The sequence below is a fragment of the Numenius arquata genome, chromosome 2 (genome assembly GCF_964106895.1).
Source record: "Numenius arquata chromosome 2, bNumArq3.hap1.1, whole genome shotgun sequence".
Taxonomy (NCBI): Eukaryota; Metazoa; Chordata; class Aves; order Charadriiformes; family Scolopacidae; genus Numenius; species Numenius arquata.
The window spans coordinates 120,638,721-120,655,638 of NC_133577.1; the positions used below are offsets into that span (position 1 = coordinate 120,638,721).

Below are 16,918 nucleotides of genomic sequence, written 5' to 3' on the forward strand. Positions count from 1 at the left end.
AACTCTGTCCCTGTTGTTTTTTTCCCTATGGCCTGAAAATGATCACATGTATCTTACTCTTCCTTACAGGCTTCTTTTAAAAGTGCATCCCTGAATTATCTTAAATCTTGGAGAGGAGTGGAAACCCTCTACTCATACAAATTTGCCTTATGAGTCCAAGCCATGCTGAATGTCGCTTCAAAATGAGTAAACAGATCCGTTTTTAAACAGCGTTTGAGGAGCAGCCATGCTAATAGTTTGTTCAATAAGCTGCGTCCCTGAACTTCTGCCTGCTGCAAAATAATGAAATACACATTTTGTGTCTTAAAAAGAAATATATATAGTAAAGCAACCTTGGATTCTCAAAATAAATCTTGAACTTACACTGAGAGGATCCTGGCTTATATTATTAATATTCAAAGACAGAATATGATCTTTGCTGCCCACGTAGATACGATCCTGGTCTTCATCCATTAATAATATCCTGTAATCCAGGGGACTGTGGGATATTCTGTGATATTCGGAGGTCTTAGTTTCTTGCAGCTCTGCAATAGTTAAGACAACAAGTTAGTAAAGAGGTTCAATTGCCTTTCTGATCTCACAAGTACATTTCTTTGTAAATAAAGGCATCTTTGAACACAAGTGGGGTCAATAAGAGAAGAAAAACCCTCATCACACACTTGGTAATAATGTAATGGTTGAGCTAAAACAAATTTCCCTTTCCCAGTTTGAATGTAATTTTTTTATATATTAAGTAGCTAGGCATATCTCATAAAAATTGGGCATTGCTATTATCCATTCATCTAATTAATTCTTATTTTAATGGATATGATTATTTACAGCTTTGGCTTTTAAGGGAGATCATGTACTAAATTAATCAATGTGTTCAATACATTTTGAAGTTTATGACAGCAGAAAATCCACAAGATCAATGAAAACTACATAAGAACAGTTTACTTTCTTTTCCTAACAGGGGACTTCACTAAGAATAGGTTTTTATAATTTTCAAGGTCAAATTTTTTTTTAGTTCTTCATCACCATGCACAGCTTATTGCAAAAAAACCCCAAAAGTGTTCACTCAAGCCTAAATGTGCCCATTTATTCAGTTGTTTGTTTATGGGTTTTGGATCAAACTACAAAAACTGTAGAAGTAACTCTTTTTTTTTTTTTTTTTTTTTTGATATAATACTTTCTTCAGTGAAGTGAAAAATATCCTTTGATCTCAGTAATGCAGGATGAGGCCTGTTACAGGAATAGCACAAGCATCTGCAATATAAGTATTACTTGCTGCCCTTGAGAAAGCTCAGCCTTCTTGTCTTTGCTTGGCCAATATATTTTGACGCCCTCTCAGATTATTTTTCTTTTCAGTAATAACAGAAGGGATATTTCTCAAGAGCTGAGAATGGGAAAACAGAACTTTAATAATCAACTTCTCCTTATTCAAATATTTCACATATAATTATGCTCTATTACCTCATGAGCACTATTATTGGATTGTGTTCCCTGTGACTCTAAAAGGGTGGCAAATACACAGTACATATGAAAATGAAGCCCTCCTATAATGTTTATTCATAAACCTAAGAACTGAGTCCACATCCCTTTTACAAACTGTTTGTCTGGGACAGTATGTCTTGTCACTGTTGCTAAAGCCTAGTTTTTGCTAAAAGGAAAGCTTTTGCTGATTAGTTCCCTATTGAAAACAGTAGATATCTTATCCAAAATTAACCATCTCTGCCTTTTAGATGACTAGATTAAAATGAGCTAATGATATTTTGGAAAACAAAACTCTCAAAGCAAAAATATTTCTGGATATTTGTTCTGTTAAACAAAAAAAACACATATGCTTAAAGTATACACTTTCTGTAAAACACGTATTTAGCTGGAAGCATAATTTTTTCTTTGAAAACTACTTGGAGAACAATTTGTGGCAAGCTGTAGACAACATACAGGTAAAAGCTGGAGTCTTCGGACTTATACCTGTCTACTAGAGATCTAATGAGTGAAAGAACACTTATCAGAATACAATTTGCATTGATAAATATGATACATAACTACTTATTTTTTATCATGATTGTTAAACAGCTTCATAAGAAGATGAAAAATATCTTCAGTTACTGAAAGATATGATGTTTTGATTCACTTAGATGTGTGACAGCTTTCAGAGCTAAGGATTTCCTACATGCATCTATTATGGTAATATGAAAAAAAGAATCAAATACTATTTCTATTTCATATGTCTCTCAACAAAAGATAGACATAAAATCAAGACTTACAGTCTGCACCTAAAAGCTTAAACTGAAACAATACTCATTAAATATATATGAAAATTGTCCACATCACTTTCAGAAGTCCTTCTTCAGTGCTTGAAAAATCGTTTTACTTTATTTTAAAAAATTCTCCCTGTAAGCTTTTAGCTAGGATTTTCAAAGGCACCTGGGAGACTCATCAGCATAGTGCCATTAAAATGCAGTCCTTTTGCCCTCTCTGAAATTCTCAGACTGACCTTTTGTAACAAGCCTGAGAAGCTAGCGCTCATCCCTTTTCCTGGTGGCCTTATTAACTTTACTGTAATATTTGGCAGCTGTAAGGTGAAACTTAACCTCCCCATAACTGTATATTTGATATCGCAGGAAAGCACATATAAATTGGGAGAGGCAGCAGTTTCCCCCACAACACTGGGTAAATGTGAGCACGGTGACTGCACAATATAATGCCTCTCCTTATTGCTTCAGTGACTGACAACGATTGACAAAGAATAAGACATGATTAACGTAAAAGATGATCAAGACCATGATGATTGTTTTTAAGCAAGAGACAGAAATAGAGATATTTGATTTCCACAACTTTCATTTATTAAAATCCATTATATTCCTGGATTTTTAACCTCCTCGCAATGGTGGTATTCTTTCTAAGGCACCTGAGGGGTAATCTGCCTCCATCAAGCTACTGCTGAGGAGAATACCTTATGACGTGCCACTAAATTATGGAAACTCGATGCCATTCATAAGAGGGAAGGAAAATCCTGAAACAAATACTCTCAGACAGATTTATTAGTTTTATTTCTTTCACTGCTGAAGCTTACAGTTTATTAGCCTCTTAGGGCAACGGGGAGGGAATTTATAATTAATCACATTTCCTTTTCATTCAACAAAATTTACCACACAATCACCCAAGAAAATTTGATTTTTTAAACATTTACTATCTGAGTTTTGTTACTTGAAAAGAACAGTGACTGGAAAGATACTTTTCATCTCCAAAAGTTTTTGTAAAAAAATGATGTAAACATTTCCTGACCTTCAAAGCAAATTCTATTCCATGCTTTGGGAATTTAACCAAACATTCAAGGCAGTAAACCCTGTATGGAGAATGATGTTGTGGACAGCTCTCCGGGAATATTAACAATTTTTTTTGGCAATAAAAATAAAAGATATTTTATATGCAAATAACTGTCATCCTTAATGACACAAGAATAATCTTTGTTTGCCCTTTTTTCATCAGTCAGTGAATTTAGTTTTGGCTTTCCTTCATGATAAAGCCAATACCAACTGGATTCCTAGTATTAGAAATCTTATCTTAGAGGACAGGTTATATAGCTCTTGTCCCTTTTAATGAAAAACACAACCTTCTGTGAACTCTCTCCCCAGAACTACTACTACTACTACTATTATTATTATTATTATTATTATTGAACTGCACATATTAGAGATCCCAATGACTGGGAGTTTTCTCCGTACATAGTATACAGCTTGCTGACAATTAGGCAGTTTAACACCTACTCTTTAATTATCCTTCTAATCCACCACAAAAGTTAATGCAAGTACTATTTTTTAAAAAGTTGTGTTCTTGCCGAAGAAACAACAAAATATTTCTGTAATATCCATTATAAACATCACAAAAGCCTTTGTAACACTCAAACCCCATTGTGTTGGCCAGAACAAAGCAAACTACAGCTATCAGAGACTGGAAATCCAGGAAGGTGGAGATATCTTCCCTGCTGACAAACACAGCCTGCTATACCCAAATTGTCCAACCTGCTTATGGGTACATAGGTAGATCCACCCATCACGTCCTCTGTATGTCTTATTTAATCACTCAACATCAGCCTTTCATTGCTCCTTAATTCAAATTTACTGGTATCACCATGCTGAAAACACACTCTGACTTTCCTAACGTAAGGGATACAACAATCCCTAATATGTAAGATAAGACCCTAATATAAGTTACTTCCTTGGTAGACATCTGATACTAATATAGAAGTTTGATACATATATTACTGAAACTAATACAATTTTTAGCAAGACCTTCCCAAAATAAGATTATTTCCTATTTGCAGACCCACATAACCACTTGTTGTTACTCCAAAGTTCAATATAATCAAGAAGTTATATTACAGGGTTTGGTAAGCTACAGCTGTGGTATGCAAGCATCCCCAGCCCAAGTTCAAAGCACTGGGTTTATCCACAGATAAGCTGTGGATAAACTACAATACGTGAAAGAGTACATGCAGTTGTCTCTGTACTATACCATCCCTGGTTTTCCAGCCTGGCAGGGCTTCTTTGAGCAAATCTAGGATGCTCTGTCAAGCTTTTAATTTAGGATCCCCTGTGGTAAAGTACAAGAAATAATATGTTTTCCTGCTCTTTCATGCTGGCATAAGGATTCAGTCTCAGAAGGTTGTTTATGGAGAAGTTCAGAGAAGAGGCAAAGATTTGGTGTATGCGCCTCAAAAAGGCAGGGAGTAAAACACAGCAATCCAGTCTCACACACAGCATCATAGCGAAAGGGAGAAACATAGCTTTCCAGAAAGATGGGTTACATCTCCCCAGGGAACCTCTGCTGCCCAAATCAGTGTGGATTTTATGTAGCCTTAGTGGTTTGGAAGTCAGCAATCCAATGCTGTTTTCTTTTACTCCCTCATGGGGTATGGGGCCCACAAATGACAGCCCTTGTGTACATCGAGCAGGAGGCTTGACAACATTAGCTCCTAGTTAAGGAGGCTGTAAGACTCTCTTAAGACGCATTAAACCTTCAGTTTGTGCCAACAAATATGCCAGCCCATGCCAAATGGGAAACTGCAATGTAAAATCTCACCTTCTGGGAACTGGAAGGAAACCAATTTTCTTTTTTTTTAACACTCTTTTTATCCCCCACTAGAAATAAATATTTAAGTAGAATGATTTTTTTTTGCTTATAGCATCAAATGGAAATGGCACCTTTTAACTCACAGGTCACTTTGGAACAGGTGAAAAAAGTAATTTGCACATATACATTCATAGAAAGACTGTACATAATGTTGCTAGCAATGAAAGGAATCGTTATATGTTTAAAAAATGTGAGTGGAATCAGAGGTATTTGCAAAGTTACAAAAAATAATTTGAAAAAATGCTTCAGCTGTTAAGAAAAGTTCCATTTTATTTTAGTTTAAATATTTTTCTCTCTACTTTGTATTGACTAACTTCTCTGTTTTGTACCTTATTACTAGAAACAACTGGAAAATATCTAGTTTAGAGATACTGGATTTTATAAGAATCTAATAATTTTAACTATTGTTTTCTTGGCCTTATTTCTGACTTATTTGTGTAAAGACATGGAAGAAATAAATGTATTATTTTTACAGTTTACATAGTACCTTTGTAAAAAGTATGCTATTTATAATATTGCTTTTCAACTACGTGAGGATACGTGTGACTATTCATTTAATTTTATGGAAAGAGAAAAAGGAAAGTCTGACTATTTCCTTACAAAACTTCAGAATGAATCACCTTTGCACTGTCGATACTCCTTTTCTTTGAAGAAACCTGTATTGATTTCTTCTGCTTAAGGGGGTGAGATAAGAGAGCTGTTAAAGCAGTTTGCCACTGCTCACGCAGTGTTCAAACTAAAAGCCAACCCTCTGCCAGCTCTCAAGTGAAGCTGATTATAAATGGGTACACAGTCATTTGGCCAAAGAGCCATAAGCAGCCAGATGTGCTACTAGTCAGTCCCTTGAGTGCCTTAACCACACGGGGCCCAAAAAGCTCAGGTAGACCTTTGACCTTTTCTTTATCTCTTTATCTCTTCTTCACGCATGACAAGTCTTTGCACTTTCTTTTTTTTTGTAATGCTGTTAGAATGAAATTTGGCTTTTCGTATAAGGAGGTAATAGGTTTATAAGGACTGGAAATCACAGATGTGCACACTTGCTAGTTTCTGAATCTGTCTGAAAGGGGTTTAATTACATTTTTATTAAAAAAAAAAAAAAGCACACGAGAGGGGAGAAAACAGATTTACAAGTGCTCATAAAATCACAGGCTAACTAATTAACAAGATCACTTGGAGGACAGGGAGGAAGGGAGCTGACAGTACAAGCTGAAACAGGAGCCCTCTTTGCCCAGAGCTAAAATGTATAATTTGCTAGAAGGAAACTTAATTGCTGTATTTGGAATGAGGATAAATAACACAGAAATGTCAATGATATCTAAATATGATCTGGTTTAAACATATATTTTGAATGCTTGTTGGTATATTTGCTAAATGAGTTGAAAATAGAATTTAAACATTACTACATTGAGATAGTGAAGTCTTTCAGAAATCGAAATAATAGCATCAAGGTGAAGTCTTTGGAGAGTCAGGCCCAGAGGTAGCTCTAGCATGTCTGAAGAACTATCTGTCACCTTGGGCAGCTCAACGTACACATTAGGAGCAGTAAAACACTCAATAGCTCTTTGTGAACGGGACCATGTGTTGATAGGAAAAGACATACCAGTTAATAGTTGACCTTAAGCAGAGCGTTCACATATGTCAGTAGATGAGTCCTTTTTTTACAATTCACAAGACACACAGATGTCCTAAAATCCTGGTAATTCATAGACTTTAAAAAGATTGCAATGGAGTATTAATGGGCTTTTGATCTTGGGGCTTTTCAGAAGTTGTATTGAAAGGGGAATCACTCCTGACAGAGCGCTGTTTTATTAAAACTATCAAAAACTATCAGAGAATTTTTCATCTTTGATTTGCTGCTTTGAAGAATGAAGAAGGGGGGGCAGATCCACTGAGGTGTGGGTAGCTGCCAGTTTTGTGCAGAAGGAATGTGCTTTCCAAGCAAAGGGAAACACACAACGGAAGTCACTTACTTGTGTGTGGCAAAATGTATTAACATGGCTCTGTGGCACATTCATTAACCCAACGTACCCCACAAAGGTAAGTACATTTTTATTGAAGCTTTACATTATGAAGAACAGACATTATTAAAATGCCAAGGTTTTTTTTTTTTATTTACACAGATATTGTCATGATGAAATCATACCACATTCCACAATAGAAGCCCCACTCCGAAACAAAGAGGAAAAATATGTCAACTTCTTCCAAACTGCAGTTGCATAGCTATTCCAAGTCTTGCCAAATATTCCAGTATTGAGATTCCTTCATTGAGAATTATGCAAGACCACCCACACCCTCCAGCCAGCCAGTCTCGCTGGGCTGTAGGCACTTCTAGGCATAATTTTCAGATTATTCCTCCATTTACCTTACTGTAAACCTGGAATAACTCCTCTGAAGTCTGTATAGGTATTTCAATAAAAACATTGAAAAGCGGACTTCTTACTTTTTAATTGTGTGCAGTTATAATTTTACCGGTGATCAATTTTATCCCTTTATATAATTGCAATTTGGGGGGTTTATTTCAGAAGATTTCACAAATACTGCCACTCTTCAGAATTTTCCAGAAGAAGATGTCTGATTTTTCAAATATTACCTTGCTCATTTCTGCCCATTATTAACCTGCCCAGGCTTTACTGTCATTTTTGGTCCCAAAATCAAAGAGAGAACTTTGGCAAGCATGGAGAGCCATAAAGACAGGCCAACGGGGTTTAAGATTACTGCAGCTGAGTTAGCCACGTCAGATGGGAGCCAGTTTTCTCTGTGTCTTGTGTATAAAGAGCTTGTGCATAACAGCTCTGCAGCGTGCAAACTGCTCTCCAAGAGCTGTAAGCAGCATACTTCAAAGTCTGCACAGTTATACAAAGTTTACCCTTTTGTTCCTTTCCAACAGACGTGGAGAAGGTCCTTGCCACATTGCCTAAGGCCGCACAAGCTCAGCCCGTCTCACTAGCCCGGGTGGACACAGTGGCTTTGCCATTGGCACTCGAGGTGCTTTTGTTTTCCAGATGCAGGAGTGAGAAGCTTTTGGTTGCCAAGTATGACATTATTTTTGAGAGCAAGAAAAAAAGCCACACCCATGGAAAAGTCAGACAAATTCCACATTATTTTACTTCTTCTGGGAGCAGTATATCTTCTTATTGTAATCTCTTGTGTTTTCCTTCTTGCTCTTTTTTCTAGTGGAGCAGCAATCACGTCATTGGAGGAACGGCTGTGCTTCCTCTTGTGATGCTCATTCTTACAGAGAAACGTTCCAAGTAGCTATCAGACTAACTGGCCAGCTGAAGCCCTGACTGTATGCAGATACCAAAATGCTTTGATTTAAATTTAAACAAAGATATGAGAAATTGAAGAAAATGAGTTATTGTAATTGTCTGTTTGAAAAATGAATTAAAACTGAAGCTAGTGCTATTCTCCAACTCAGAACTGGGCAACAACATGAGCTTGTGAGCTGTTCTTCCAATTCATTCATCTTCATCCTGTTTGCCGCTAGTAGGTTGACCTCTGGGAAGAGAAGGAGGTCTGAGTGGACTTCTCATTAGTTTTGCATCTCATTCAGGCTGTTATTTTTCTGATAAAGCAAACTTTTTTTAGGCTTAGGTTTGAGTATCTGACTCTTTACTCCCCACGAACTGATGTGGCAGGTGATGTCAGCTGGGATGTTTTTGAATATTTGTGAGGGAGAGAGAGCAGCACGGAGAGTGTAAGGTTGAGTGAGAGGCAGGTTGTTTTACTGCTAGAGTTTTCTTTCTTTGCAAGTTTATGTTTCTGTTCCAGTACAAGAGTGTACTTGGCAGATTTACTGAGGTAGCCTGTAGACAGTGAAGACATAATTTGCTCTTTGCAAAACTGACAGAGGCAGCTATTCCCCAGATGTGCAGTTTTGAGGTGGTAATACCTTTTCATTGATGTACTGACAACCATGCTTCTGAATTGTAGTGAAGAACTATCAAACATTGCAAAATAATCAACCCCTTAAATAATGAAAGTACGATAGTAGTCTTTTAACTTTTCTGATCAAAAAAACTCTTCGCATCCACTCACATGCAGAGTCTGTCTTTTTCTCTCCATATTGTCACTAAGCTGCAAAATTATTCTTGTTGCCAGACCTAATAAAAACTCATTGAGAAAACACAGCTCAACCACTGAAATATTTAATTATGGTTTCTGTAATAAAGTAAGAACCCGCTTCACTGTGGTGAGGCAGAGGAACCCTTTTCATTATATCCCTTTCTCTCCTTCAAAGAGCAGCCTCCCCAGAGATTCAGCCAATCTCTGTATATCTAGGATTGGCATTACTGCCCTTGCTGCCATAATCCTTGCCTTTATTGATGTTACCAACTTTAGCTGCAATTTTAGCCATGCCTCTTTATCCGCAGATTTCCTTAAGATATATTGGTCCTTTCTTGGGCAGTCACTTCTCACCCCTACTCTGTATAAAAAAGGGCAACTTACTATATGCAGGCTTGGTTACAGTTTCATTATTATTATTATTTTAATCAAATTAGGATTAGCTATCAGGCAAACATCAGGCACAAGGAGATCAAGCTAAATCCCAAGTGCTTAGTTTTTACTCATTCTTCAGCAAAATAATGTAAAATTTACTCAGCCATAAGCTGAAGAAGACTTGGAGGACACTACTTCACATTCCAAAGAATTTCATTAATAAATTCATATCAATGGATTAGTGAACTAAAGGGTGGTATTTTTAGACAAACAATTCTGAATACAAAGGAATGCTCGTAAAAGAAGCCAAGTTGTCTATAGCAAAAATAAAGAAACAGGTATGTGGGATGGTCAGTATCAGATACAACTAGGGAAACTACTGCTTCCTTTTTTAGTGTGTTTTCTTGTTTCCTATCAGTATTGGTATGTCAGTCAATGGTATGCATATACCTGGTTTCTATACACTCTTCTCTATATATCAGATAATCATCTCTATATACCAAGTCTAGAATGTTAGCAAGCTCTGCTTTACATCTGGGAAGGATAAAAGAAACACTTATTCTTGCTCCACTACGTGAGAAAACAAAGCAGCTGGAGGTCAACAAATGACATCCCCCCTTCAGTGAACCTTCAATGAACCCCTAGTCCAACCTGATGCCAGAAGTGTCATTATATTGGAGATAATGAACTTTACCAAAAGAGGCAGCCACACTCCATTCCACAGTTCTTTGACAACTGCATGTATCCAAATCTCCTCTTGATACTTCTACTTTTAGAATAGAAATATTAGAATAGAATCATAGAATCATAGAATGGTTAGAATAGTAGAATACTTCTTCACAATATTTTTCATTCCTTTCCCTAAACTTCTTTGTTGTTCTGTATGGTTAAATTACCCCTTGTGGCCTAATCTAGGCTCTTTGATCAAATTTGGTTTTGCATCCAAGAGGCCACCCAGCCTTCTGCATCAACAGGAAGCAAGCTGCTTTCTGGACGTGGGTGTTTGGGATGCCTCCTGAAGCCAAGGAAAGTTTGGTTTCTGAGAAGAGCAAAGGTCAAGCCTATCCTTAAATGTTTTACTGTTGTTTTTCTCCCTTGAAATACACTTTTCTGGTATATTAAATGCATTCACTCCCAACAGAGGATTAGCCATGCGGTTTCATCAGACTGCACATAAAGATTTTTTTTTTTTTTTTCCAAATTACTGCAATGTCACAATCTGCTCACTGGACACAGGGCTTGGCCACATCCCCCAGAGGACTTCAGAGGTTGGACACAACGGGAAATTATTAATTTAATCATCAGTATTCACTGTTTGTGTTGCTGAACACCTAGGATTGCTGAGAGTATTTTCAATATTAAATTAATTAAGACTTGGGGTTTTTTTGAAATGTCAACTTCAAAAACAAAATAGTTCCAAGCATGTGTGCACTGAATATTATTTTATTTAAGCTTACTTTATTTCTATATGGATTTGGAAGCTGGAAGTGGGTCTGTCACTGTTAGGTGTCAGTTTTGAGACATGGCTCAGTGGGAGTAGGAGCGTTGTGCTCAAGCCCTGCAGGGAGATGTGTTCAGTGGGTAGCAGGCTTGCTGTTTAAACACACAGAACGTAACCATATTTCACTCTTTTTCACACCATGAAGACTGACACAAAGAGTGAATTTAGGAGCACATTCCAGAGCTGCATGCTACCATCAATCTTCAAGTGATCACCAGCTGGTATTTGGGTGTACAATAAAAGTCATGTTTAGTAGGCTGAGCATAGCCTGGTGGATTAGAGTCCACTCAACTCTAAATCCTATTCTGCTGGTATTTTGCTTTTTGACTTAAGACACATCACATAAACTCTCTGAGTTACATATGTAAAGTGGAGGTAACAGTTTGGTATTTATTTGACTGAGCTGTTTTTGGGTTGCACTGGATAATGTAAAAAAAAGCCTTTGAAATTAAAATGAAATAGCTGGAGGAAGTTATTTCAAGTGTGTTTCACACACAAAAAGAGGTATTTTTTTGTTTGTTTGTTTTAAGTCCAGACTCCTTAGACTTAATAAACTCAGCCAAAACTCTGGTTTGGATTTAAGAGATAACTTTTATACTTTTCTGTTTAGATTTCATTTGAATGGGAAACCATTTAAATAAATAAACCTTCTGCAGTCACTCACTCCGTGTTTAAACTAGACTTGCAGTATTTATTCGGCAGGATGACCATCTAGTATTTGGCCAAAAGAAGGAAAAAAAACCCAAAGAATTGCCCTTCTTGCATGTCCACAGATATAAAAAAAAATTTAGATAAAACCTACTTGTTTATATTCAACTCTCTGTTATGAAGCATGTCATGATTACAACAGTACCACTTTTAGATAGATAGTGGTAGGCTCTAACAGGAGTGAGCTATTAGTTCATTTGGATGTTCTGAACATCAGCAAAGAGAAAAAGGAAGAGAAATCATTGCTTCCAGGTAAAAAGCAGAACAGTCAAGAAGAGTAACGTACATGGCTAGTCCTACATGGAACTCTTACAGGTTCAGCATAGAAATAGCAGGTTCAAGGAAAGAAGGACTCGAACTGCAATCCAAACCTAAAGGGTGTTTAGATTCCTGACGGATTAAAATTGGCACACTGCAGGTACAGGGTAGGAAATGGTACTGGGCAGTGTGGGATAGAAGTCAACCACAGTCAACCACTTATCTCTGTAGCAAACTACTAATTGCAGCAGAGTATGATGCAAGTGCCCTCAGTATATGACTGTGTCCTTGATCCTGAAACAAAATTAAAATTGCATTAACTCTAAAGGCAAAATTCATAGATTCTGTCCTTTGTTTATGCCCTGTACTCATATTTTGGAAGCAAAAGCGTAATAAAGTGGCTATTCATTTAAAGTGTAATGTACAAATATCTAGAACAAAGGAGATTTGTTCCATGATCAGAACAGGGAACTATAAGTCAGAACTCCTGGGCACTTGCTCTCTGACCTTGAACAAATCTCTCACTCGCCATTTATGTCAGTTTAACCATCTGCTATATGTTTATAACAACGCTTACCTGTCTTTCAGAATTACTATCAAGTTCAGCTAATGTATGTTTGCTAAAGAAAAAACCAACAAACGAAAGGCATTTTTATGTTCAAGGTATTATTCTAATTCATGTTCCTTAACCATTTAGGCTTATTGCACAATACATTTAAATCACTGCATTTTACAGGAACACATGCTTTAGTGTTTCTGTGTCATATAAAGTAATGCCACTTAATGCACAATCCATTTCAGCTCCATTAAATAGATAATGCCATGAATTCTATTGTAGTGGAAAGGAAATCTCTACCATGCGATTGTGACAGAGTAAATAGAGACAGTTCTGAATAGCTTTTAATCAGAATTTATTTACTAAAGGCATGTTAACTTCTCTAGATTTGCCCATGATGAGGAATGCCAAACAGTGACCTTTTGAACTCTTAGCCTGAATGCAAAATATTTTTAACAGGTTTAAGTCTTTTAGCTGGTGTTTGTTTAATAGGGCTTTCACCATTATGTACCATATTTTGACTAATTCCCTTAAATAGCTTCGCTTTCATAGCAGTTCACTGTATACTTCAACTGTTCATCAGTTATGAAAAACTAAAAGCAATTCTAATAACTTTTAATTTTGTTAAACTGCTCTTCTTCTTTGGCTTTCTTTACTATTGAATGCTGTGCTATTGGGTTGTTTACTGGCACTGATAATTCCTATGAACAGGATCACAGGGATGTCCTCCATTAGACACATATTGAATGTAAAAAAAATAATTTCAACTTACTATTATGTATTTTTGGTGGCAATCAATTGTAAAGCCCAAATATTATCCACTGAAGACACTACAATCTTTTGTGCTACAAAAGTTATCAAATCTACTCTTTCTGTGGGAATATCATTAGCCTGAGAATTACAACACTTCACACAACCCAGGGTTTTATCATCACTGACCAGTAGCCTTTTGAACTGATTTTCCACTGCATTGCTCCAAATATTCCACTCTCAACACCAATAAAATCAACAGAGAACCACTGGCATAAAATATGGTTGAAGCACTAGGAATCAGTTCTTAGCTCTCCAATAAACTGCCAGAAGTGAGGCACTGGAACAGAAGTTGTGGCTGCCCCATCCCTGGAGGTGTTCAAGACCAGGCTGAAGTTCAAGGATGGGGCTTTGAGCAACCTGGTCTAGTGGGAGGTGTCCCTGCCCATGGCAGGGGGGTTGGAACTCGATGATCTTTAAGGTCCCTTCCGACTCTAACCATTCTATGATTCTATGATTCTAAGTACAGTCTCCAAATTTATCAACTTTACCAGTGGTCTGCAAGTAAAATTTCAAAAACTGTTGAAATATGAGCTCATGGTGAGAAATGGCCTAGAAATTCAGACACTTGGGCTCTAGTCCTGGTACTACTACTAAGCTGGAGTGCAGACAATCATTCTTGAAATGTGAGTCTCAGCTTTGCAATGCCTGTTAGACTCTCTTTCTTGGACAGCAACCTTGAGGCAGAACTGAGGAGAGGATAAGTATGCAGCTTCTTGTAGGAATAATTCAGGCATTAGCCTTCTGGCTTTTTTTTATGGCTGCCACAGACCATTTGGTGCAGGTTGGTAACGCCTGACCATGCATATCAGGCTCACCAAAGAATTTAGGCAGTGAAATGATTTTGTTCTGCACACCAGTAAACCTTAGACAGCCACCTCCTTCACCCACCCAATGCAAAGAGAAACACTGTGCTGGGCCATGCCCAGTAGTACAGCTTTGGTCTAACATTTTGGTCTAAATTTCTGATTATGAGCTAGCCTGCATTTTCCTGAATTAATATTCTGAATTTAGGCTCTTAATTCCCACTTAGATGCCAGTTTAGGTGCATAACTGGTGTATTGAATATGCTCCTGGTTATACTTCCTTGCTATATTGCACTTCCCTTACTCTAGCTTTGGCCATGTAGTAACTACCATCATCTCTTCTACAGGTAAACTCCGTACTGCAATGGCACTTTATACTCCAAAATATGACTACAAAAATAACTCAGCAATATCTGTTGGTTTCATAACAAAGGAAATATTATGGAGTCTGGCAAAATGTTTTCCCTTTTGTATTTAATTCTATTTAATATGTGTCACACTCAAATAATCATGCAGATATGATACTGCTATGCTCAGAAGTCTCATTCCTGAGCCTAATCACAGGAGGCAAAGAAGGCTGTCCCAGACTCATCACCTCCTATCAGATGACTTGTCCCTTTATCATGTCAAATCAATGCATGGTAGTCCAGAAACAGAACAATTAATGATTTACAACTTGTAAGATAAAGTACACACAAAGAAGTTAATCCATCAGTGTTCCTCATACCAAATGAAATGGTCACAAATCCTTCACTGCCAGAAAATACATGACCTTCTTCAGGCTTAAAACATGACAAGACTATAAGGGCACTGTGTTTTAGGCTTAGTTATAAGAAAAGGGAAAACTTAACAATCAACGACTATTCTGGGAAGAAACATTCTGTTCAAGGAGGCAGAAATAAAGTCATCATTTTCAGGTGTTTTCTGAAATGAAGGACAGTGACACAAGAACATAACTTCTCTACGCTGACATAATTTTCTCTTTTGTCATTGATTAACTCAGACTAGATATCTAATATTTAGATGACAACACTAGAAGCAGGTGAATTTACTCAGTATGACAAAAATACAACTTTGTCTTACTGGTACCTCAAAGGACAAGCGTAACAGTGACAGTAAAAAAAGTAATCTGAAAACAGTGAACTAAGGGCTTTGTTTATTTGTTTCCATGGCTGACTTTGGGCCATTGAAATAAAAAAAAAAAAAGTCTAATTCTTTATAAACATATTGAACTCAAATGTAATTGCATCAAAAACATCCAAGAAGGACAAAATCACACAGACAAGAGTGTGGTAAATTAACTTGTTGGATTTATCATCTTAGAAAGCAAGTGACACATGAGGAGAGGAAGGAAAGGAACACAATAAAATATCTGCAATTTGAATACATTTACATTCATTTCCTGATAACATTAAATACCTAAATACCTAATACCTAAACACCTAATATCCCCCTGCCCCTCACACACTAAGCCAATTCAAGCCAAAGGTCCTGAGAACACTATTTATAGAAGCAATCAGAATGTGACTTTTCACAGATGCAAAAAAATAATCACATGAATAAATGTTTGCAAGTTCGATCAGGTTGCATGTTACTGATATTTAGATGCTGTTCACAAAGAGTGCTCTGCAGATCACATAATTAATACAGTTTTTCTCCTCCTGTTCTGCTTTCCTTTCTCCATCTCTCTAATAAAGCAAAGGACTGCTTTTAGCTGGTATGAGCTTGTGCACTTCAATTGAGATGACAGATAGCCCATGTCCAAGTGTGAACTACAGCTTACGAATATTGGTTAACATTTCTTTTTTAAAATTATAAAATGCAGTTGCTAAAAGACAATTTTTGTGCTGTGCCTTGGCCCCTATATTATTCATCTCCTGCAAAAATTCTGCTTCAAGCAGCTGACATCAAAAATCCATTCAGTTGTTCAAATATGATATTCTACATATCTGACAAGGTTATTTATAAGTATTGTACTATTTTAATTAAAAGAAGACCTATCAATTACATTAATTAATAGTGGTGGTGTGTGGTGGATGTATGCCTAACAAGTGAATATAGAGTGTAATTTGTTTGAACTGTTTTTTCTACTGTAATGATACTATTCCTCAGGAGACATCAGTACTTGGCTAGATTTAATTGAACAAAGGAAACTATGTCAATAGCCTTGGGAAAAACATTCTAATCAGAAATGAGCAAGTGTTTAAACAAGGTTGCCTCTGTACTGAAAAAAAATAAAAATAGAAAAGGCATAAAATAACTACTGATGATTAAGATATGAGGACATAAAAAAAATGCATTACCATCCTGGAATAGACAAAATAATAAAATATTCCCAGAATCTTCTCTCTTTTGCTATATGCCAAGGTAAAAAGCATTCAGTTATTGTGGGTGTGTATGTCAGAATGCCACACTGTGATAAGGGATGTGTTATTTTGTTATTTCTGATTCCATTTCATGACACAGAAGATCATGCTCTTACATCTTTTGTCTCAGTTTGTGAATTCATTACGTTGACACATTTTTGCCTATGTCTTGCCTCTAAAACTGTGAGTCCTTACTTAAAGCCAACTGATTTGGCTTTTAGCTGGCATTACCCAGGCTTTTCTTAAAAAACACATATTTCTGGTGATGAGGACCTTTTATATTAACTTGAGCTCTGCTACTGGCCAGCTGCATAACTGTGGGTCCATTATTTCGTCTGTTTCTCCTTCTGGC

The 16,918-nt window shown here is 36.7% G+C and overlaps 1 protein-coding gene across 1 annotated transcript in view; it reads right to left on the reverse strand.

Annotated features, from left to right (window-relative positions):
- SEMA3C (semaphorin 3C) overlaps window positions 1-16,918 on the reverse strand; it is a 121,400-nt gene that overhangs the window by 55,495 nt on the left and 48,987 nt on the right. Inside the window, exon 2 of the mRNA XM_074168980.1 lies at window positions 364-524. Coding sequence (XP_074025081.1) covers window positions 364-524 — 161 coding nt within the window. The remainder of the gene's footprint in view (window positions 1-363; window positions 525-16,918) is intronic.